The following is a 24,560-nucleotide window of genomic DNA, read 5'->3' as shown; positions in this document are numbered from 1 at the left end:
AGACAACATTCAATTGCATTAAGATTCTCAAAAGTCAACTATAAAAATAAAAGTTCTGGTCAGATAGCTCAATTGGTTAGAGCATCATCTCCATAAACCAAGGTTGCAGCTTCAATCCCCAGTCAGGGCACATACAAGAAGCAACCAATGAATGCATAAGTAAGAAAAACAACATGTTTCTTTCTTTCTCTCTCCCTTCCTCTTTCTCTCCAAAATCAATACATAAAAATTAAAAAGAAATATTTAAAATTTTCTTTGTTCTTGAGAATGCACATCAGAATATCAAGAGAATACATTTTTATTCAATGAAATAAAGACCAAGTACTACATTTAATTTTTTTCAGTATAATTTATTGTTACATTTTAGTTTGCATTCATTAAGTATCTTAGAAATATACACTCAAGGTAATTGAACTCCAGAGAGGTGCCATTAACTAAGAAGGTACAGTCTCACTTCGTCAGTGCGTCAACTTCCTAGTTAGCTTGTAGGCCTCCCCACTACACATACTTGCTCTCTTGTGGTTATTATATGTATCTGTCTTCAAGATGTGTCTAAACCTTGAATTTACATCAGACCATGTCTATGAATCCGTGAATACAGGCACCACTGCATTCAGAGTATAGCCTGCTGAAGGGTTTGTTCTTGGCAGTCACTGATGACGAATCTAGAGAGACTGGTTGTTCTCTCGGGAGAAGAAAATATACCCCACCTTGAGTGACACTTGAGTTTTCTAACAGAAAAAAAAAATAATCAAGGGGAAAGAATCAATGATAAGGATAGGGAAAATACTCTGAGAATAGAGTAAGTTCAATATATACACACTGGAGTGAGTAGTGAGACTTCTCCTGAGTCAAAGCTCTTTTACTTTTAAAAGTCTGATAAAAATTTATTCAATTACATTTTATACAGTAATATTTAGTGAACTTTGTTCAAAAGGTTATGTTTTAAGTTCATCTGTAAAAATAACAAAAGCTTATCATTCAGTCTCTGGTCAATAAGAAAGGAAGAAAACCTTGCTAGAAATAACAATAAATAATTTCACACAAAGGCCAGGTGACATAAGAATAGTATATTAATCAATATATTTTCTTTGTATTTACAATAAATCCATTTGTTAATACTGTGATAGAAAAAATAATAAATCAGTCCACATTATGTAGTAGAAACAGGCCTTGAGGATAATCACACCTCTCACAATAAAATATAGGGATTTCTCCCAGTTAAAGTACTTTTCAACATGACAGTCTTAGGTGAAGGTAAAACGGACAGAGTACTTTACTTTAGATCAGTTATAGCCTAGAATCAAGTATATTACCATTAAGCAAGCAGCAAAAAGCTGTTTCATTTTTCCAGGACTATTTAAATTTAGTAGTTACCATGTGAGAAGTTAATTATACTTTGAGTTATAAAAAGTAAAAAAGAGTAAATTGGGAAACTGCATTAAGCAAAAGCAGCCCCAAACAAAAAAAAAGCCATCAATAGAAATGAAACAAGGCATTCTTATAAGTATATCGTGCATTAAAAAAAGGATAGTTACATAATACATACTTTAATGACCAGACTAATAAATAAATGAGGTAAACTTTACAGTCATTGGAACAAATAAACTATATTTAACCACTTACATGTTACGCTGTCACTGTTTATTTCAAAATATAAAGCAATATAATTAACATCTAAAAACTGTATATGATTAATGTTTGTTTTTTGATCCCCTTTTGAGATAAAGGGAAACTGTAACAAAATATTATCTGAATATAAATTATCAACACCAATATGATACAATTATCATGTAATCACCATTTTGTATATGCACAATGTAAATACTGTGAAAGCTAGAAAAAAATGAAAATAGACTGGTCAAAATTTAAATTTCAAACTAATCCATGATAATCTGGAACAGAAAAAAGCAAAAATAAAATACACTAAACAGATATAACTTGATACCCTTTCCCAATTCAGTGGTATACTAAGTAAGATGCAACTTCTAAATAAGTCCATTACCTCAAAGGTAAAAGAGGAAGATGTAAATCTCTTTTAAATACTAGTTTTAAGTTCTATGCTCTGAAAAAAAAAGGCTAACACTAGCCTGAACTACAATGCTATTTTTAAAAATCTAGAGTTTTTACTTTTCTATATCTATTTTAATTATTAGTAAGGGATAAGAAAGAAAAATATTAAGTCAAAGATAAGTATCTATAGCCAGTTCATGAATATATCAAGTTGAATGAATCAACTGGGTCAAGAATTTCCTACAATGCTGTGTACTAATTATTTATAGCTACCCTTGGGATAGTAATTTAGAAGATGGCAATCATAACTACTAACAGCACTTTTCATAGTATATCAATTTCCATTCTTTCTTCTCTCCCTTGCCACTTAAATGCATTATTTTTACTGTCTGATAGGAAACTATTTTACAAATTCCTGTTTCAATTATCGAAGAGTTGATTTTAACACATAAACCTGCCAGTCCTGAGATGATGATGAGGAGGAGGAGGAGGAGGATAGGAAAACTAAAACCCAGATGGTATTTCACTCAAATTTCTGCTTTAGTTTTTTTTGGAAGATGGCTGGCAGGATAGAAAGTAGAGCCAAAATCATTAGAACAAATACTGAATTCCAGGAAACAGCTTCCCCTGCTGTTGTAAGTTGATATAATGTTGTTCCTGCCTTAATTGCTACAAAAGAGGGAGGTGCAACACCTAAAAAGAAACAAAACCAGTAAAAAGCGTCAATTGTTTGTCTTTTACCATGAAAATGTTCAGCAAGTATAAAATAGCTTTTAAGAATATAGTAATTTCCACTTTGGAAATTTTTAATTTAAAGTCCCTCAAGTTTATTTCCACATAAGGTAAAGGTTGGGGGGCAGGGGGAACGGAGGACACCAACATCAAGGATAAGAAAATGTAATTAGCCCTGGCTGGTATGGCTCAGTGGACTGAGCGCTGGCCTGCGAACCAAAGGCTCTTGGTTCAATTCCCAGTGTAGGGCACATGCTTGGGTTGGAAGCCAGATCCCCAGCAGGGGAGCAACCACACATTGATGTTTCTTTCCCTCTCTAAAAGTAAATAAATAAAATCTTTAAAGAAAAAAAAAAAAACCCTTAAAAAAAGAAAATGTAATTAGCCCTGGCTGGTGTGGTGTGGCTCAGTGGATTGAACACTGACTGCCCTGTGAACAAACAGGTCGCTGGTTTTATTTTGGTTAGAGCACATGCCTGGGTTGCTGGCTAGGTCCCCAGCTGGGGGTGGGCAAAAGGCAACAGGTTAGTGTTTCTCTCATACATCAATGTTTCTCTCTCTCCCTCTCCTCCTCCTTCCCTTCCCCTCCCTCTAAAAAAATAAATAAAATCTTTTTAAAAAAATCTAACTATATTCAAAGTACATGCAATTTTACCTCATTTTAATTTACATAAAAATGTAAAGCAAAAATTTTTTTTTTAATTTTAAAGAATTAAATTTTTCACAATCACCTTTTATGGAAATAAATTTAAGAACTCAAGAAAAGTTTCTGGAAAAAAATTTTACACTAATGAACATCCTTAAAAGAAGACTGTGCTCTGATCCAGCAATTTCAACTTTAACAAATAATGTGTATGAGCAAAGATCTCAAGGATGTTCATCAAAGCATTATAGTAATAAAAATCTGGAAATAATCTGAATGTTCAAAAATAAGACTGGGAAAATGGTCCTGCACCCTTGACAGAATACACTTAAAATAAAAATGAAGTGGTAGGAGATACTCAGAAATGAAATGGTACTCTATATTAGTAAAAAGAATTTATACAAGAGCATATGCAAAATAATCATATTTCATTAAAAACCAGAACTGAAAAAGCTGCTTTAGCCAAAGCTGAAGTTAACTAAATCCCTAGGTATTTCATCTGTAATATAAGGAGATATGGACAAAAATTTCTCTTTTGATTCCATGAACATTAATTTACAAAATCCAAAATTACCTCTACTGAGATTTTTAAGTTTGTCAAGGAATTTTTTTTTAAAGTAGCAATAAAAATTGGTTTTGGTTATTCTTTTCAAAAAGATGTATTTTAACAATAAATGGACACTCAGAATCTGCTCATTTTGTTTGTAGCTAAACAATTCAACTTAAATTTGAAACAAAAGCAGAATACTCTAAGGGACTGTTTGAATTTATAAAATATATAAAAGAATCTTAATGTTCATTGTTTAATTTCAAAAATAAGCACAGCTCCTTGAAAGCAAAATGTTTGTTAATCCCTGCTTCCCCCATACATTTTGGTAATGTCCATAATAAATATTGATTTCAATAAAACAAAAAATAGTATCAATTCTCTACTAGAAATTAAAGTTGAAAATTTCAGTGTTTGATTAGAGGATAGAGGATAAAATTATTCAAAAAAGGCACCTTGAATTTTTTTTCTCTCCACTGAAGGAGAGAATGGAATTTAAAAATCCAGCTTAATCCTGAATGATTAAAAAAATATATAGTAGAAAATGTGCCTGTTTAAAAGAAGTTAACACACAAATACTTAAATTAAGACAATCTAACAGCCCAGGCCAGGTGGCTCAGTTGGTTGCAGTGTTGTCCTCTACCCAGGTTTGATTCCTGGTGAGGGCATATACCTAGGCTGCCATTTCAAGCCTTGGTTGGGACATGTATGGGAGGCAACTAATCGATGTTTCTCTCTTTCTTTCTCTCTCAGATCAATAAAAACATATCCTCAGGTAAGGATTAAAAAAAAAAAAAAAGAGGAGGACACTCCAACAACCAATTCTGAACATCTATTTATATAGACCAGGCCTTATGCCATGGTCTGGCATGTCTGCAAAGAGCATCAAGTCTAGCCCAGCTGGACACTGCTAGATACATATATGTACACAATCAGTTCTAACACAGAGTGAACCAGAGACCTTACCTAGAAAAGTGCCAATAAAAAAAACTTTCAATGGCACATTTATCACAGGAGATGTAATATTAATAAACCAGTTAGGCAGAAATGGTGTTATTCTCAAAAATATAATGTAGTTAATAAGGTGTTCTCTGTGACGTTCAACCTGTCATAAGAAAGAAAGAATTGGGATCAAGATAAAGTCAAGCTTGAAAACAATTTCTTTAATATAAAATACCTTATTTTACATTCTCATACTTGATAGTTAAATTATCTAATAGAAATGATCAAAAAGGTACTTGAAAATGACAATGAACTACTTATCAAATGCTCACTACCAGAGCTAAATAATATGGGGTAAGAGTTGTTTGTTTGTTTTTTTTAATTGTGTTTATAGCTTAATGTTATTCTACTGAAGATGGCTCTACATCAGCCTAGATCAGTGATTTTCAATCGGTGTGACACAGAGGCACACTGGTATGCCGCCAGAATTTTTAACACACACAACATATGACTTATTTAGTCAAGGGCACTGACCTCTTTTCCCTTAGACTGTCAAATAAAAAACTGACAACAGCAAACACAGTAATAGCCATCTGGTGTGAATGAATCAAAATTATGTCTATTTTTTTCAGATTGGCAAAAAACACTTTTTGTGTGTCACAGAATTTTAGTGATTAGTTTATTATGTGTGCCACAAGATGAAAAAGTTGAAAATTTCTGGCTTAGGTAATGATGGCTCAACAATGACATTTTAAACCTAAAATGGCAACATTGAACTTATGACCAGATATAAGAAATGCATTAGGTAAACAACTTTTTAATGCCTTTAACTTCCTACAATGTAAAGCGCAGGTATAACACATCAATATACCCAACCTCCAATTTTTTAAAAATTCAGATCTTTGTTATTACAATATATATTGCATAAGTAAATTCATGATTGATAAATAAGATTAAACAAGTATATGGAAATATTTAACCAATGAAATATAAGCAATGATTACATTATAGTTAATACCTCCTTTGAACTAACAGAAAATAGCTATCCCAAAAATACATGAAAGATAATTTTAGTATTCAGTACATATGTGTTATATAAGAACAACACAAAAGTCTACAGACCAGAGATTGTAGGCCTTGGTTTACAAGTAAATGACTAATTTTAGGGCAAATGCTTAATTTCTGTTAATACGCTAACCAATAAAAAGGGATTAGGCAAAGATGATCTCTAAAACTCCTCTGAGATAATGTTTCTTTTGATTCTTTATAAAGAGAGGATTTTCTTAGCAACACTATGTTAGGCTTTTCTGTGCAGTATTGCTTACAATATTGCTAGTCTGTGCAGAGATCCTGACTGAAGATAACAGTTGTTCCCGCTAGTGAAACACATCAAAGGATTTGGCTGACACAAGTTTTTAGTGACCCACTGACATCAACACAAAACAGGTGAGGTATCTACCATGTGGATGCCTTTACACAGAACATTTTGACTTCTATGCTCTAACATAACTTACTAAAAATGAAGAATTAACATATAAAAACTTAGATCTGAAAACATCAACATTCATTTTTTACCACCCACTTGATTTTATTTTGGTCAAAAGATCATTTTTATTAAAGCCCTGAGACTGAGTTAATTTATGTAGGGGCTATATACTGACCTTCACGATTAGCCAAAGAATTACATTAAACAATTTTAAAATACATGATTACCTGCTGTGACCATTTTACTGCTTTCTCCGTTAGGTATTTGTATACAACTGGTCTCCCAACTAAATAGGAGAGCATATAGCAGAATGAGGCACCGAGTCCAGAACACTAGAAAACAACAAGAAGTCATATTTGGTACTCACTTGCATGGATATATTCACCTAAGGAAAAGCTAAACTAGTTTACTTCTTTTGGGGCGGGGAGAGGATATTCTGCATGACATCTCTTGTGCAGAGAGCAAGAACCAATTTGATCTAGTCCTTCCTAGTCCAAATTGTAACTAAAATGAGATCAGCTACAACAAACTGGGACTTACTGGCAGTTAAACTTAATGACTCTATCCAAATAGTTCATGTTAGCTTTTAACCTAAGAATAAAAGTCCAAAAGCAAATTTTTTTCTTTCAATTAATTATGCTTGAAAACACCACCTCCAGCCCTGGGACCTAACTCATTTTGCCCACTTCTTGGACTATTAGAATTATAAACCACAATACGAAGCAAAGGTTAAAACTGAGCCTATAAATACAATTAAATCTATGACATCCTTGTTCCAGAAAAAAAACAACTATGTAACACTTCCTTATGGAGGAACTTAACAGGTTAACATTAAATGTCTCTTAAACCTAATGAGTTTATGCTTAAATGAGACTAGTAATGCCATCCTTCTCCTCCTCATTCTATTTAAAGCTATGCTTTTTCTAGTCTCCCAATTTCATTTCATATACTTACCAAACAAACAAGAAATAAGGCTAGAGGAAAGGGATAAAGAAACCCTGAGAGTATGCTGAGAAATATAGAACCTGGAATAGCAAATGTTTGCAAGCTGTTAACTTTTAAGTTAAGGATTAAAACATAATTAAGCAGAATTTTTAAAAGACAAATCCAACATTTCAGGAAAATAGTATCAATACATAAGTTATCATGTCAAGTTACAGTATTAAAAATAAAGTAAAAGTATGTCTAAAAGTGTAAAAAATATATATAACTCCTCAGTTATAATTCCTTTTATCTCTAAATTGACCATTCACTAACATGTGCCAGCCAGGGGTTAGGCACTTTGGCAAAAAAAAAAAAGAGAGAGAGAGAGAGCGCACGCATACCACACAAGAACAAAAAAGGTCTTCAATAATCTTTTAAATATGCTTCTTTAATGCACTGCAGTTACTCCCAAATTTTTTCAAGAATGATGGAATGATTTCTGTGGAAATTTCTAATTTAACTTATAGACATTTGCTTAAGTTCACTAATATAAAAAAAGATAGGGGTTACAAAATATAGTAAAAATCACAAATCTTATTTTAAAAACAATTATGCTTTTTCCTACTTTTGTTTAGTTTTCAGTTTTGGCTTTGTCCCCTTTCTAACCCCGACATAATTTACACATAAGGACAGTCAGGCTGTATGAACTCCTTCAAAATCTCTCCTTTCTACTTGAAAATTTCTGTGTTCATCCATTAATTCTCTTGTTCTTTCTCTAGTTCCCACTTTACTCATGTTTTCACTTTAATCTTCCTTCTGGGTTGTTTCTTCAGCCTCCTGTTCTTTCACAGGATCTGTCCTGTATAAAACCCCTCAGATGCCTATGAACCAAAGAAAATCGAGGCTTTCCTTGACTGAGGCATCCTATCCAGCTACTGCCTCTCATCTTTCTTCCTCCCGGGACACTCTCCTCTTCCCTTACAACCTGGCTCACACACCCACCCACCAGTCTACTGAAACTTCCTCCTGGCCAAAATTAATGACTTTTTCTCAAGTCATTTTTTTTAGTGATTCCTGCAAAGAATTAAACATCCTGTATCATAAAAAAAAATTTTTTATTTTTCTTCTGCATTACAGGTCATTCCATCTTGTTTGTTTCTTCTCCTCACCCTCGAATCTGGGATTTCTCTACCATTCTGTTAGCTATACTCTTCTCTCTCTTTCCTTTGATAAATTTGGCAATTTCCATGGCTTCGAGTATATATGGCCATATATATTCTGACAACTCTGAAGTCTCTCTCTCTGATTCAACTTTTCCAGTCAAATACCAGTCCCAAATTTTCCATCTGTCTACTGGATGCCTCCATTAAAAATAAAAGAGGAAGCAAGAACAAAAATAGTTTGAGAGAATTAGCAAAGTAATTTGCCTTTTTAAACTAAAAGCTGGTTTATTTTATTTTTAAAATAAAAGCATAAGGATTACTGTCATAACATCAAGAGATAATGTCTTTCATTAATTGAAAATATTTGAAAAATAGAATGGATCAGATTAAAGATGCAGCCCGGGCCAGGTGGCTCAGTTGGTTGGAGCATCATCCCTCACACCAAAAAGGTTAGGAGTTCAATTCCACTCATGGCACATACCTAGGTTTCAGGTTACATCCCTGGTCCAGAGTTTATGGGCGGCAACAGATCAATGTTTCTCTCTCATATAGATGTCTCTGTCTGTCTCTCCTCCCTTTCCATCTCCACCCCCTCTCTCTGTTCCTCTCAAAAATCAACAAAGTAAACAAGTCCTCCACTTTAACCACTTGAAGGTTAAAAAAACAGAGAAAGAACAAAAGATATAAAAATCAGAAATTAAAGTCCACAATTAGATTAATCACTAGTGGCATAAACAGCTTGAAAATATTTAGAAAGAATAAAGTTGTTTCCCTGACCAGTTAAAAATACAACATATATTTTCATAAAACAAAGAAATACATACTAAGTACTATTTTAAAAATCCATATCCTTTGAATAACTAATTATCCTCTCAGGATTTTTTCTTTTTTTACAAAGAAAACCATTAAATGGAAGAAAAGTGTCATAAACAAAAAGATTCATAACGTAACATCTAAAAAACCAAAAAATTAAATACAATTATATCTTCAAACCTAAAGGAATTTTAACAATTATGGTATGGTGACTACTAATTTAAAAAAATTATTTAAATTAAATTAAGACAATCAACAAATAATCATAAATAAAAGGCAAACAATTATCTCAAATAATACAAAGGAAAAGAAACTGTTTATAAGTGGATAAGCAAAGTACAATAAAACTGGTCACAAATATCCATAAATATTTACTAAGTTGAAGAGACAGGATTAAAATGAGAATATTTTGCATCTTAATTTTTCAATATTCTAGTTAATATTGTTACACTACATTAACAATTTTTAAAAGGAAAAATAATTATGTATAACCTAGCAGATCTTTTAATATCTTTTCCTTGAACAAAACTAGAAAACATTTCTCAGTTAAAAGGATACAAAATATATGTCGCAAAATAAGCCACAAGTACTTGTACATAAAAGGTGTCCTTATATTTGGATAAAACTTTTCCTAGGGCCTTGGCATCATCCATATCTCTGGGAACCTTCATATTCACTCTTTCTTCTCTAAAGAAATAAAATTAAAGTGGAAAATTTTAAAGCAGAAATTTGCCAAGACAATTAACATTATAGTCAGCCAATTTCAAAACATGAAGTTTTATCCAAAATGATGATGCCTTGATCTGTAATATATTAAGCATAAATTCACAATTAACTTCAAAAGCCTAAAAGTTGTTTTTTAATGAATTAATTAATAATATAATGAGACATGTGCTCTACATAAGAAAATTCAAGGTGACCCAAATTAATGGGTTGGCCAAAAAATTCATATGGTTTCTTCCGTAAAATGAAAGACACATTTTTCATTTTCACCAATAACTTTATTGATTTGGATATTTTGAGTATATCAGCTATCTCCTTGTGGTATAATGCTAACTATTCTCTATTAATGTCTCGATTTGATCACTATCAACTTCAACTGGTCTATCTGACCATGGCTCATTGTCCAGCGAGAAATCTGCAGCATGAAACTTCACAAACCACTTTTGACATGTCTGATCACAGTACCTTCTCCTTCCACTGCACAAATATTTTCTTGTGTTTCAGTTGTTTTTACCTTTCTTGATATAATAAAGCATACTATGCCAAAAATGTTACATATCTTCAATCTTCAATATTAAAATAGCTACACAAAAATTCACCAATTTTGATTTTTTTTAATGTACACTGATATGACAGCTGTCACAATACAGTCTAACAAAATTGTTTTGAATGAAGTTAAAGACAACTAAGAGCTACTAGAGCCATGTTATGGAAAAAAACAAATAAGCATTTTGACCAACGAATAAATGGATAAAAGCATTTGCTCCAACAGTGGTATAAATTTTGAGTTAAGAATGAACCACTGATGTTAGTAATATGTAAAACACATTTAACATCATTTTGGGTAACCTTCATGATAAGCTAAAGTCAATAATCAACTACAACTGAAGTTAAGTAAAAACTGTATTAAGTTTGCAGTTCACACCTTTTCTGGGCTATTCCAGCTCAAAGTTCAAATAAAAACTTAAACGTTTTCTATGCTGTAAACCTGAAACTAATGTAACATTGTATGTCAAGTATAATTAGAAAATAAATTTTAAAAAACATGTTTTTCCTGTTCTATTAATTTTACTTTATCATTTGGTTTCTTGTTTGGAACTGAATAATTTTTTGCTTATAAAAGGCTCAAATAATCACCTTTGCACTCATTTGTTAATGATAAAATTTAACTGACCTTGTAGAACAATGATAGACTGTTGCTTAAGTCCTATAATAGCAGGTAAACTAAAATAGGTTTCCTCATCATAAATTTAAAACTTAAAAAACTCTTTATAGGGGTGTGCATGCATGCATGCATATACACATAATACACACACAGAAAGAAATAAGCAGAATTACAAAAGATTTATAATAACTCATTATTATGTACATGTGATGCTAAGGCAGACTGAGAACAATGTTAGTCTATACTCTATATAATTTCTCTCTTTCAGTCCGCTCTTTATTTCCCAATTTCTGATCAAAACCAGAAAGAATCACCCTGACTGGTAAGACTCAGTGGCTTGGGCGTTGTCCTGCAAACTGAAAGGTTTCCAGTTCAATTCTGGGTCAGGACATATGCCTGGGTTGCAGGCCAGGTTCCCTGTTGGGGCGTGTGGGAGAGGCAGCCAATTGATGTTTCTGTCATTCATCAATGTATCTCTCCCTTTCTTTCTCCCTCCCTTTTCCTCCCTTTAAAAATAAATAAAATCTTTTTTAAAAAGTCAGAAAAAAATCTAAAATTCCATCATACTAATATTACCATAATTCAACATGCTATCCTCCCAAAGACACTTATTTACATTGATGCAAGAAATCAAAATATTGAAATATAAATAAGTTTAACTATAAATTTTCAAGAGTAAGACACTGTTAATTAAAAGAATTTACAGGAAACAGTACATTCCTAAAACCCTGAAATCACATTTCAGTGGCCCTGGTTGAAAGTCTACTACATCTTAGTTTTTTTACAAGGTCCATTTCACTGTAAAAAGAACCTACTGAGACCATATTATTTCCATAGAACAGGGAAGAAAAAAGAGCTAGGAGACACAGATGTACTGAATGAGGAAATGAGTGAATAGACGATAACAACTGGTCACGAGGACAAGTAGGAAGGGAGAAAACAGGGATGGAAAACGGAATGCAGAGATCATTCATGTTTTTCAAAATGTAGGTCAACATCTATTATGGACTGTAAAATACATTTACTTGGTCACTACTAGCATTAAAAAGAAAATGAAATAGGATAGAAAATGTCAGAAACCAACACTGGTTTCACAAAACTTTAATAACTTAGTTTTATATGTATACATGTATGCATGTGAAGGAGAAAAAGAGGAAGTAAGCACATACAGAGATACAGGATCATTAAAAAGATTAGGCCTTAATTAGAGGAGCAGTGCTAGGAAAACCTTGCATAGAGTCATACTTGGAAAGAAGTATTTAAATAACAGTGTCAATATAAATATGGAATTGCTACAGGCCATGAGAGCTGATACACAATCACCATGACAGTCTGTTGCTTAAAATTAGTTTAACTTTTAATCCACTTTCATCACTTTAAATACTTAGACATTTTCAGTTTCTTTCAGTATACTTACTCACTAAGCTGAGGAAAATTTTTGTATACCAAGAACATAACAAAAGCTGCAGATAAGAAAATGGACACCAATATAAGAAGTGACATTCTTGCTGACCCAGCTTCCGCACAGGCTTTTTCTGAAATGGAGGGGGAAAAAAAAAAGCCATACTTAAGATAAACATAAAGGAAGACAGTATTCCAAATCAGCAAATAATTTCCTTAAAGGCGTTCCTTCCAAAAGGCTGTTCACACGTTCGCCCACAACACTGTAACATTAAATTTTAAGTACAATTGTATTTGACATTTATTAACTAGGCACAGTACTTTTCTGGGCTATACCCATTTTGGAAGCATGAAAAAACAGAACACCAGAATTTGTAGCATTGGTTTGTTAATAAGCCAAAGGGGGAAAATGGGTATTACTCTAAGTGTTATCACTGATTTTCAATTTTATTATCTGTATGGGGAACAAAGAATGGCCTCTTAGGAAAATGAGGTGATCTGGCAATTACTTCAACTGTTACAAGAACCTAGAGATTTCACTAATGCAGTGATTTTTCAACCCTTTTTCATCTCATGGCACACATGAACTAATAAAATTCTGCACACATTAAAAAATGTATTTTTGCTATCCTGACCAAAAAAAAAAAAAAAAAAAAAGGTATAATTCTGATTCATTCACACTGGACAGTTATTGTTGTATTTGCTGCTGTCTTTTTTTTTTTTGGACAATCTAAGGGAAGAGAGTTCAGTGCTCCTGACTACATAGTCAGGTATTGTACATTTTAAAAATTCTTGCATCACATCACTGCACCTAGCCCAGCACACAGACTGGGAAATCACTGTGGTACTGCAATTGGTGACAGTTATACTTTCTCTTTACACCAACGGTTTCAGAATAAAGTTGAACCTCAGATGTTCTGGGTGGCTCTGTCTGTGACTCCAAGAATGGGAGAATTTGTTTACATTCCCTCACAAGGTACTCTTAACATTATCTTTAAAAGTATATGCCAGATAAAAGTATGAAGTGAGCCCTGGCTGGTGTGGCTCAGTGGATTGAACACCGGCCTGTGAACCAAAAGGTCTCTGGTTGATTCCTGGTCAGGGCACATACCAGGGTTGTGGGCCAGGTCCCCAGTTGGGAGCATGCAAGAGGCAACAGGTTGATGTTTCTCTTGCACAGCTACGTTTCTCTCCCTCTCGTTCTCCTTCCCTTTCCCTCTCTCTAGAAATAAATAAATAGAATCTTAAAAAAAATAAATAAAAAGTATGAAATGAGATCCAGGAAATAGCAAGCATCATAATGAGCAGGCTATTTCTTCCTGGAAGCAGTCAATAGTGGGAAGGCCAGAACACCTTAATAGTATTCACCAGGGAAGAGGCAGGTATAAGCAGTTCAATTTGTGTTGCTTATATTTATCATTATCACATGTATATACTGATAATACTTGGGATTGTAAAAATATATGTACTGGCCCTGGTTGGATAGCTCAGTTGGTTAGAGCATCACCTGGATACACCAAGGTTGTGGATTTGATCCCGAGTCAGAGCACATACAAGAAGCAACCAATGAATGAATAAATAAGTGGACCTACAACAACAAGATAATAAAAATTTAATAAATTAAATTAAAAATATATGTATTTTATAATTAGGATTTATTGATTTCAGTTCTGAGAATGGATCTATCACTATGCTCCCACAACTACTGTGTGGCTTTTATATGTGCTTTTATGAAGTATGCTAGTACTCTAACATTTAGCAAATCATTGTTCGTGAACATTTATAAAGGTGTATCAGACAGGTGTCACTGTCTGCTCTGGTAAGGTTCCCCTTCTCTGGAAACAAGCACCTTTCCTGTGCCCATCCCCCCTCCAAAGAGGCTAATCTCATTTGCCCTCTTTTTACCATGTGATTCCACACTCCACCCTCCCAAACATGGAAGGCTGACTTGCCCAAGGTTGGACACCTGACCCAAACAGAAACAATTCATTCCTAAAATTTTAACTAAGAAGAATAGATAGGTCTCAAGGTCTTGAGACTGAAAGGTCAAACAGTATAGGCCACTGTCAATACCTGGCAAGCCAAAGGCGTGTACCAGAAAATGTAAGAGGGGAGGTTGGAACAGAAATTCATAAAGCAGAACAATGGGAGTTATAGCTAACCTACTCAGTTTTTAACTTTGTACTTTTCTTGAAGTCTGGCTACATTATTTCTTGTTCATGGATACCAGTGAAATTATCTCAAATTCTTAGGACAACTTCCCTTTCTACTTGTGCTGGTTTAAACTGATTACTGTTCCTTTCAACCCAAAAGCCTTAACTTGCACTTTATCTTTTGTCTCACTATGGCAGTTTTATGTTACAACTGAATAAGTAAGGTTTTGTTAAATTCTATGTTGAACATAGAGCAAGAGCAACCATCTAGCCTCTTCCTACTCAAAGGATATTCTGGGAACTACAGAAATCAGTACCATCAATGAGCTTGCTGGAAATGCAGATTCTCGCCCTAGCTGGGTAGCTTGGCTGGTTAGAGCATTGTCCCAATAAGCCAAGGCTGCAGGTTCTCTGTTAGGGCACATCCAAGAATTAACCAATGAATACATGAATGGGTGGAACAATAAATCAGAGCCTCTCTCTCTGTCTCCCATCCCCCTTTTCTCCCTCCCTCCCTCGCTCTAAATGAATTTAAAAAAATTCAGACTCTCACCCCGGCCGGTGTGGCTCAGTTGGTTGGAGCATCGGCCCGTAGACCAAAAGGTTGCGGGTTCAATTGCCAATCAGGGCACATGCCTAGGTTGCTGGCTCGTTGACAAGAGGCAACAGATGATGTTTTCCTCTCACATCGATGTTCTCTTCCTCTCTTCCCCTCTCTAAAATTAATAAGCATGTCCTCAGGTGAAGATAAAGATGCAGATTCTCAGACCAATATCCCAGACCTACTAAATCAGAATCTGTATTTAAATAATATACCCAAATGACTTGTATGCACATTAAAGCTTCAGAAGCAACAATCTGGTCCTGGCTGGGTAGCTCAGTTGGTTAGAGCACTGTCCCTAACCAAGGTTGCAGGTTCAATACCTGATCAGGGCAAATACAAGGAATAATGAATGCCTAAGTAAGTGGAACAACAAATCAATGTTGGTCTCTCTCTCAAATCAATAAATAATTTAAAAATCATATAGAAGAAGCAACAATCTGGTTGACCCTACCTATTTTAAAGGTAAGTAAATAGAGGCCCAAAGGAGTATGTACTATCTATTAAATAAAAAATCCTAAGCAACCAATTAGTGTTAAGTATATCTCCAAGGCATTTTACTATCCATTTACAGGTAACTCATAATTTCTGCTGAAACACCAATTGCTTAGATTAGCGCTTTAATATACTACATATAAATTATTCTCATCTGTTCATTAAAGCAGGCTTTCTAAAAGACAATATTAGATTTATCGAGTTCTATGCGAACACTAAGGTTAAAAATTTTTCTTTTCCAATTTTCTGTAATCTAAACATATCACAAATCCTTATCATTTTAACTGCTATGTTTCATTTTATGTAATCTCAAAAAAGAATTTACTTCAAAAACCAAGTCACAAATAGAAACTTATTTGCTCGTATCATACTTATAAATTTATTGCAGGAAGAAATGGGATAACACAAAAGATGCTTTCGATGAAATAATAAACCAGGTATGCCTGTCTCTTAATATTCCAGTTCATTAATCCCCTGATGTATTTGTATATATGCTTTTCTGTAGCACAGAGAATTAAACAGAGACTTGAAACATCTGCAGTAGATAAAATATGAGATCTCTGCAGAATCTTATGACAAATGTCAAACTGTCCACTACATTTTTGTCCTAATTATGATATCTAATTCAATGCATACCTTAATGACTCATAATAAATCATAGCTACTCACCCTAAAAAAAAAGGAAAGAGTTATCAGCCAAAAGTTACAAAAATATCAAGTGTGCATTGAAACCAATTCAACCAAAAATCCCTATTTAAACAACAAACTGTTCTCACAAGGCTAAACTAGTTTTTTTCCTACTTTATTAAATAAGGAGGTACTCTACTAGAAAAAGAATAAGGGCAATATATAAATACTGAACATTTTGGTATAGTTTTCTATGGGTTGACATCAAGGCAAAGATACATTAACTTAAGTGTATAGTCTGTATGATTTTTCTGGAGGCCTATGACTTCTTAAAGATATGCTACTTTTTAATTTTATTGATTTTTTTAGATAGATAGGACAGGGAGGGAGGGAAGAGAGAGAGAGGAGGAGATGGAGGTAGTGAGGGAGGGAAGAGAGAGAGACACACAGGGAGAGGCGGGGGGGGGAGAGAGAGAGAGAGAAAGACAGAAACATCGATCTGTTCCACTTATTTATGCATTCATTCGTTGCTTCTTGTATGGCCAAGGTATGCTATTTTTTAATCTACCTGGAATTAATCTGCCTAGCCCTCACGTTCCACTTACTTCCCTGCTAGAATCAGGTAGAGAGTACAAAAAGTACTGATACAAATAATTTAATGTTATGGGTATCTTTTAAACTCTTCAAAACCATCAATAACTTTATTTATTTTTTTTGTTTTTTCATCCTATAGATATTTGTGGACACAGAATTACTTCTAAGAATAAATGGCTGATTTCCTCCCTTTCTTGGAACTCCTCTTAGGGTTATGCAAAGTATGCACTCAAATGTACAGTTGCTTAGAACTGTCTGTTGAGCATCTATTGTGTACCAAACTTTGCTCTATCTCTGCTCTTAGGAAGCTGCCAATGCCCTTAGCTAGATCCCCAGGGAGTGGTACAAAGGGGCTTTTAGTTTTCAGAAAAGCAAGATTACTGGGTTAGAGTGATGGAAGCAAGATTCAAAGAGCAGGTGGAAATTTAGGGCCTTCTAACATGTACTGTAGGTAAACATATTTTTGAAGACTTCAACAGGTAACATGGTTCTCTTAAATTAAAATTAAATAAGACATTTAGCATGCTAGCCCTAAAATTAAACTATAATATTTTCCTTCCCATTATGAATTCACCAGTACTAAGTAAGGGGCTGGTGGAGAGAAAGGTGTCAAACAACATTTAACAGACCTTCAGAACACTAACTACACTGAGGGTTGAGTACACATCCCTGATTGCTTGCTACTTGTTTTATAGTTGGGTAATAAAATATATAGACGCTTGAACAAAATTAACCTCCAATTCATTTTCTTTACTTCCTAAAATTAGGCAAACTTTGGCAAGCACTATGTTCAGCAGTAATACCCACACACAACACTAGTAAGAATGCAATAAAACTAAGTGATGTTCAGTTTTGAACCTCTCTTTCATACAAACAGATAAGTAGGGAGAGCTGGCTATTATGGTTCAAAAATTTTTCTTGAGGAAAGTCCTAATAAACCCAGATACTAGCATGCAATTCGCTTATTTCTAAAAAGATAAAAGATGCAGAGCTTGTTCTAATGGTAACTCTATGTCTGCATGTGTAGCACAGATATTTATAATGTGCCTTCTTCTGGTTGCATCAGACACGTGTCATTTAACATTTAGAGCTATCCACACCAGTACTTAATACATTCATTAACCTCTATATCCTCCATCATACTAATTCCCAATCTGAATCATCCTATTATCTGTTTTACCAACCCCCTCCCAGGCCAAAAGTCGGATCATCATGCTCCTTTGGCCTAGAACAAATTCACTTGTTTTTCTATCTTCAATTAAGATTATCATTTGCAAACAATAACCCCTTATCAATACTATCCAAAAGGGCTATTTCAAGTCTCAAGCCTTTAATTCTACCTTCCCCTTCTATCAACCAATGACACTGCCTCTACACTTTAGTGAGCTCCCAATCTCTAACTCAAGATCTGTTCATGAAACTATCTTCCTTTGTGCCTTTCCCCGTATCTTTACATTTAATGCCAGCCAGCACACTCCCTTCCAGATGTGGCTCTCAGAATTATTTCTCCGTTTATTCAGTATATTTAATTCTTCCCTCTACAAGCACTTTTTCTCTAACTTCTAATAAGTATATATCCATCCTAAAAAAGCCTACTAAAAAAGCCTAACTTAAATTCAATGCATCTGAGGTAGCTTCCTATTTCTCTTAGTTTCATATCAACATCTTTTGAAAAGCAAAATTTTTCTGTCTCTAAAATCTTAGGAATGAATACTAATGGTCATCTAGTCCACTAGTTCTCAATATTCAGTCTCCACTAGACCTACTTGATCCCACCATGAAGGAAGCCAAGACCCATCTCTCCTGAGAACATAACTCTAGAGGGACTCTAACAGGGCTTTCAAATTTTTAAGTTATTAATAAAAAGTGGTAATATCAAGTATAAATTTAAACAGCTAAAATAACTATAAAATACAGCACTACCTATTTTGTATAAAAGCTCATTCTCTAAGGCTTATTAGGGTCTGCCACTCTGCTACAGTTCAACTCACACACCGTCACTCGCTGTCTAACCACTTTGAGCACTTTCCCTAGTCACCGAAGACTGCTCATATTACAAACAGTAAACTTCCTCATAATCCTAAAAGATATCACCATCCATTTGTATGATCCACCCAGGCTCAAAATTTTTAGACTTTAATTTGTATTCACCTTTAGCCAACCACCTGCAAGGGTACGCTAAGCTCTCATATCACCTGAGACTGCTCTACTCTGGACATTTTAAATCCCGGCATGTCATTCCTTCATCACTTGTATTCTTTCCTGAGCTTACTCACTCCGTGTTCTACCTTCTCCTGGACTCCTTGCTTCTCTTCCTTCCATGCCCATCGAGCCTGGATTCAATGGTGTATCATCTGAAGCAGCACCTTTGATTAGAATCTTTATCTTTTCCTTACATCTAATCTAACCCAAAATCAGTGTTACAAGTTCACTTTCTTCATTCCTACACCACGATGGTTGAACACAAATAGAGGAAAATCAAGAATCATCTATCATAGAGACCCATGTTTTGGGGAAGACTGACTTAGCCTCATTCCTATTCCCTTTTCTAGGTGTAGGTTATGAATCAGACTGAGCCAATCAGGTTATTCTTACTCCCTGACAACAGTGATAGGTTCTGGGATAAGCAGCTCATTGGCAAAATCTGATCAGGGTGAATGACTAAACGTTTTTTGGTAACACTAAGAAAAAGATTTTCAAAATTAACAAAGAAACATTTAGCTCACCTGGACCTTTAAGAGGAATCAACCTTAAATAAAGCTGACATCAAGTAAGCAGACCACAACACACAAAAGATCTAATCCTGATGATATTATTCAGCCATTGGTTCCAGGCTGAAGCCAGTGAATCCTACTTAATCTCTCAACTTTTTAGTTCTATGAACCAATAAACTTCCTTTCAGCAAGGCTTTCAATTGTATTTTCTATTAATTATAAGCAAAAAAAATCCTGATACATAATATTTGGGTTGAGATTGGCATCAACAAATCAGGCAAATAATACCTTGGTTAATGTCCAGTTGCCAATTTCAGTCTAACTTTAGTTCCTAGTTATCAGTAATCAGAGCTTCTTTCCTACTCTTAGCCAGTACCTTGCTTATAGCAGATCCTCAGAGTATTTGTTGAAACAAATTAGCATGACAGGATCTAGAATAGGCATCTGAGAGGGATTTACTTTTGTGCAAGTTCTAACAATATTGTCTTCTAAGAGCAATAAAACCAACTTTGAGACAGTGTTCCTCAACCATTTTCGGCTGCATTCTACAATAAGTAATATATTTTATACCATGATTTGGCGCATAGAAGAGCTACATAACTGATAAAAACTCAAAGAAAACACCCGCTCCTACATGCAAAGTGCTCTGATAATTTCTCTTCTTTTTTTTTAATGGCTCATCATTACTGATCAAATTGATTTCACGCTGCTCACAAGAGTAATGACTTACATGTTGAAAAACACAGTTTTAGGAGTCCTCTTAAATCAAAACAGGGAACTTCTGTGACTTGCTAGCAAATAGGTCATCCAGGGCAAATAACACACACAAAAATAAAATACCCTGGTCCTGGCACCTTGCGCACAGATTAGATCAAGAGCCTTTTAATTGCCCTGGCTGGTGTGGCTCAGTGGATTGAGTGCCAGACTGCGAAACAAATAGTCACCAGTTAGATTCCCAGTCAGGGCACATGCCTGGGTTGTGGGCCAGATCCCCAGTGATGGGTGAGAGGCAATCACACATTGATGTTTCTCTCCCTCTCTTTCTCCCTCCCTTCTCCTCTTTCTAAAATAAATAAATAAATAAATAAATAAATAAATAAATAAGCCTTTTAAGTGGTTCTACCTCTTGTCTCTCAACCTTCCTCATCATGCAAGAGTTGGACTTTCAGTGTCATTGTCTTGCTCAAGTCTTCACAGCAGTCCTCACAGTCTATAAGGCTCAAATGTTAGACTACAGACCAAAGTCACAGCTGGAATAGAGACTTTGGAATACAGACCAAAGTTCACTCTGGAACCAACTATTTATCAAAGTTATGTAGATATGTCAGTAATAAAATACAAATTTTTCATTATTATGCACTTCTCAATCAAGAGCAACTAAAATTTTTATCTGTTCTCTAAAATCTTTTCTTTTTAAAATGTCAAGTTGCCACCTGCGATTAACAAAAATTATTTTTTATAGCCCCCAAAATAGGTGGCTAAGTAGTTACTAATGACATCAGATCACCAGCTGATTACCACCAGCAAGTAAATCAAACTCTCTTACTTAAAAGGTCCATGAAAGTTCCTAACCATGAAGGGTCCAAAAAATTCCTAACACTACAGAGACAGAGAAAGGAAGAAAAAGAAAAAACTAATTAAAAAAAAAAGTATGGATCCAAAAACTTATTTTGTCTAGCACTTTATTTATGTTACTGATTTGGGGGCGGGGGAGGGAGAGAGATTTGTTGTTTTGCTTATTTATGCTTGCATGTGCCCTGGCCGGAGATGGAACATGCCCCCTTGGTGTATGGGGATGACACTCCAACCAACTGAACTAGCTGGCCAGGGCCTTGCCTAGCATGTTAAAACCCTCTATACTATCACACCATTTTGATCATGACCATGGCCAATCTTATCTCCTACTACCCAACATAAATTCTTCACTCCTGACAACTTACTCTTTACTGACACACATAAAAGGTTCACATTAACCTTCAAGCCAACTGTTTCACCTGCCCAGAATCCCATTCCCTTCTTTTATCCAAAACCTATTTATCCAAATCCTACTAGTACACAAAGGCATCTTTCACATCTCCTCCATCTTGCTACAGCTTTGTAGTCTACAGAAGTCATTTGACAGCATCATGAGAATAACTGTGTTGTTCAAATGATAAAATAAACAATTTAAAAACACTTTGGAAATTTCAACATTTTATTTTCTCAACAGCATTAGGTTAAAAATAATAATAATAATAAATCAACTGATTGCTATTGCAAACCAAATGACAATCTTTAGGGATGACCTACCTGGAAAACTTTCAGGAAACCCCCAGATTACTGTCACTTGGTAAGAGCCTCTTCAAAACAACATTCCTTTAATTTGAGCGGATTTACACAGTGAGAACATTCATTTCTGAGTTACTGAAGTTATTTGGCTCTACTGTCTCTAAGGTGGGAAAATACCCAAATACATAAAGCTTAAAGAGCCAAAGTAAACTGGAGACATTTTAAATTATTTTTAAAATATTTAAAAATAAAATACCATTTTCTGCTAGATGCTGTTTTTTCATTTAATGCATTTTAAATTTGATTCATAAAGCATTTCAGCTGAATGTTAAACTTACTACCTTCATAGTTATAAATTTTAAATTTTCTTTACTGCTGACTATAGTTACAATGTTGCTGAACATTCTTAAAAGATCCTCTCCTTACCCATCCCTGGTGATGGAACACAATAATGTAAGTAAGCGACAGACAACATAATAGCCATTTATTAGGATCTCTTCAAGTTAATGGGCTTTAAAACCATCTAAAGAGCTTATCAGTTTCAACTGCTGAAAAGTAATGAAAAACCCTCTGCCAAGATGGAATCAAAGTACTTGGAACCAAAGTACTTAATTTCTAGGTACTTTTTTTTCTTAAAATAATATTTAAAGCCCTGAGAAATGCCAGACTGGCATAGTGGAAAAAAGCTTTAAAATGAGAGATCTTGGCTCTAATAATAATCGTTAATATTTAGCCCTCACTTCATACAAGCCAAGCATTCCACTAAATCCTTGGCATAATTATTTTGTTTAATCCACGCACCAATCTAACTAGATACTATTACTTTTATCATCCTCATTGTACAGTTTGGACACTGAGCTTTGAAAGATAACAAGTCCGAAGTCATAAGTAGTAAAGCAGGAACTCAAATCCAGGTGTTCCTGTCACCTGAAAGTTGCACTTGGACGTAGTTATTACGTCCAAGGAACCTTGTTCTTAACCACTACTTTACTAATCTGGCTTGGTAACTTTGCGCAACTCATGTACCCACTCCTGGCCTCAGTTTTCTCAGCTACAAAAAGCAATGCATGCTAAAGTTCCTTACAGCTCTACCTAGCTTCAGTAATAGCACCCTTACACTCTCCCTGGCGTCAACAAGCCAGTGTCATTCCTCCTTTTAACTGAATTCAACTAAAAAAAAAAACAAAACAAAAAATTTACGACGAACCGACTAGGTGTCCTGTCTTGTGGTGGAGGCAGCGGCCCAAAACCAGGTTCCCGGCTCTCTCTGTTCCCGCCCCTGGGTGCGAAAAGGCCCCCTTTGCCCCAGCAAATCCCCACAACCCAGCTGGGGTCCTTACCCCTCCCGAGCCCCTACCGGCACACTCCCGCATCTAGGCCAGGCCCAGCTCAGGTCCCTGGATCCACTCACCCTTCAAGTGGTCTCTGCTGCCCGGGGCTGTGGGACCCCGCGTCCCCGCTGCCCGGTCCCCAGCTGGGGTCGCCTGGAGTGCCCCCGTCTGCGATCGTTCGGCGACTCTACCTTTCGCCATAGCTACTGCAGGGAAGGTTGGGGAACGAGGAGATGCCGCACGCCCTTAACAACAACTCCGCCGGCACCTCCTAACCCCCAGCGACCGCGGCCAGTCAGTTCCGGGGGGACCACCTAACCTGAAACGACCTCAGTCGGTGAGCACAGCGACGCTTGACCTCAGCCCACTCACACTAAGCTCCGCCCCGCGCAGCCGAGCACCGCCCCGAGACTTTTGGGCTCACGCCTGTCCAGTGCCCGCGAGACAAGTCACATCCCGCCCCTGCGCATTCACTGCCTCGCCCCGCTTCGCGACTAGGGGGAGCATGCGCAGTCGTGGCATTGGAGTTACACGGTGTGACTTGCGGTCCCAGAGTCGTAGTGCGCAGCTTTAGTTATCCGGAAGTGCAGTTCCGGCGACTTCAAACCGTTCGGCCCAGCCGCAGGAAGTGTCCGAGAATGATTAGGCAGTGTTTCGCGGTGGGGGCTGATTCAGCCCACTCCCAATTCCTGTTCCAAAGCTACTGTCTGGAATTTGGAAGGCCTAGGGCATGCTTGGTATGAAGATGTTGAAAAACAGGAAACTTGATACGATTCTACCGAGTTTCAGAAGACTAAGACTCAGGGAGGAGCTATAACCTGTGAAGGTCACAGGGTGGCAGAAATGGGTTTAGAATCCGAGTTTTCATGTTCCTTTGTCATTACCCAGCCGCCCCTCTCTAGTAAACCCACGTTGGTTCTTTATTTTAGGTTTTCTTTTTGCTGAGCCCCAAAGTGCCTATTTTTAATAGTTACTTCTTTTTAACTCCTACCTCTCCCAGCAGTATTCGGTTTACTCAGTGGAGAGTGTTTTGGAATTCCCTCTAAAAGCAACTTGGCAGTGTGTATAAAAATATTGTTCCAATCCAGTAATTACATTTCTAGGAAACTATTTTTTGAAAATAAACATATGAAGAGAGTCGTTTCTAACAGCATTATTTATTAGTATAACGGTAAATGTGGAAGCAATCTAAAAACCCAAAAGTAAAGAAAAATGGTTCATTATG

At 35.6% G+C, this 24,560-nt stretch overlaps 1 protein-coding gene across 1 annotated transcript; it reads right to left on the bottom strand.

The window, feature by feature from the left end:
- Positions 1 to 199: 199 nt before the first annotated feature.
- On the bottom strand, positions 200 to 23,729 carry TMEM41B (transmembrane protein 41B). The gene is made up of 7 exons (XM_054582935.1): positions 23,416 to 23,729; positions 12,569 to 12,686; positions 9,822 to 9,950; positions 7,318 to 7,411; positions 6,591 to 6,695; positions 4,902 to 5,040; positions 200 to 2,706 (listed from the first exon to the last, which is right to left on the bottom strand). The coding sequence occupies exons 1-7, from the start codon at positions 23,534 to 23,536 to the stop codon at positions 2,537 to 2,539; spliced, it is 876 nt and encodes a 291-aa protein (XP_054438910.1). The 5' UTR covers positions 23,537 to 23,729; the 3' UTR covers positions 200 to 2,536.
- Positions 23,730 to 24,560: the final 831 nt, after the last annotated feature.

The sequence above is a fragment of the Pteronotus mesoamericanus genome, unplaced genomic scaffold (assembly GCF_021234165.1).
Source record: "Pteronotus mesoamericanus isolate MK-2021 breed Mesoamerican mustached bat unplaced genomic scaffold, CSHL_Meso_final contig_1189, whole genome shotgun sequence".
NCBI lineage: Eukaryota > Metazoa > Chordata > Mammalia > Chiroptera > Mormoopidae > Pteronotus > Pteronotus mesoamericanus.
The sequence above is the reverse complement of the archived record's forward strand: the minus strand, read 5'-3'. Positions and strand labels throughout refer to the sequence as shown.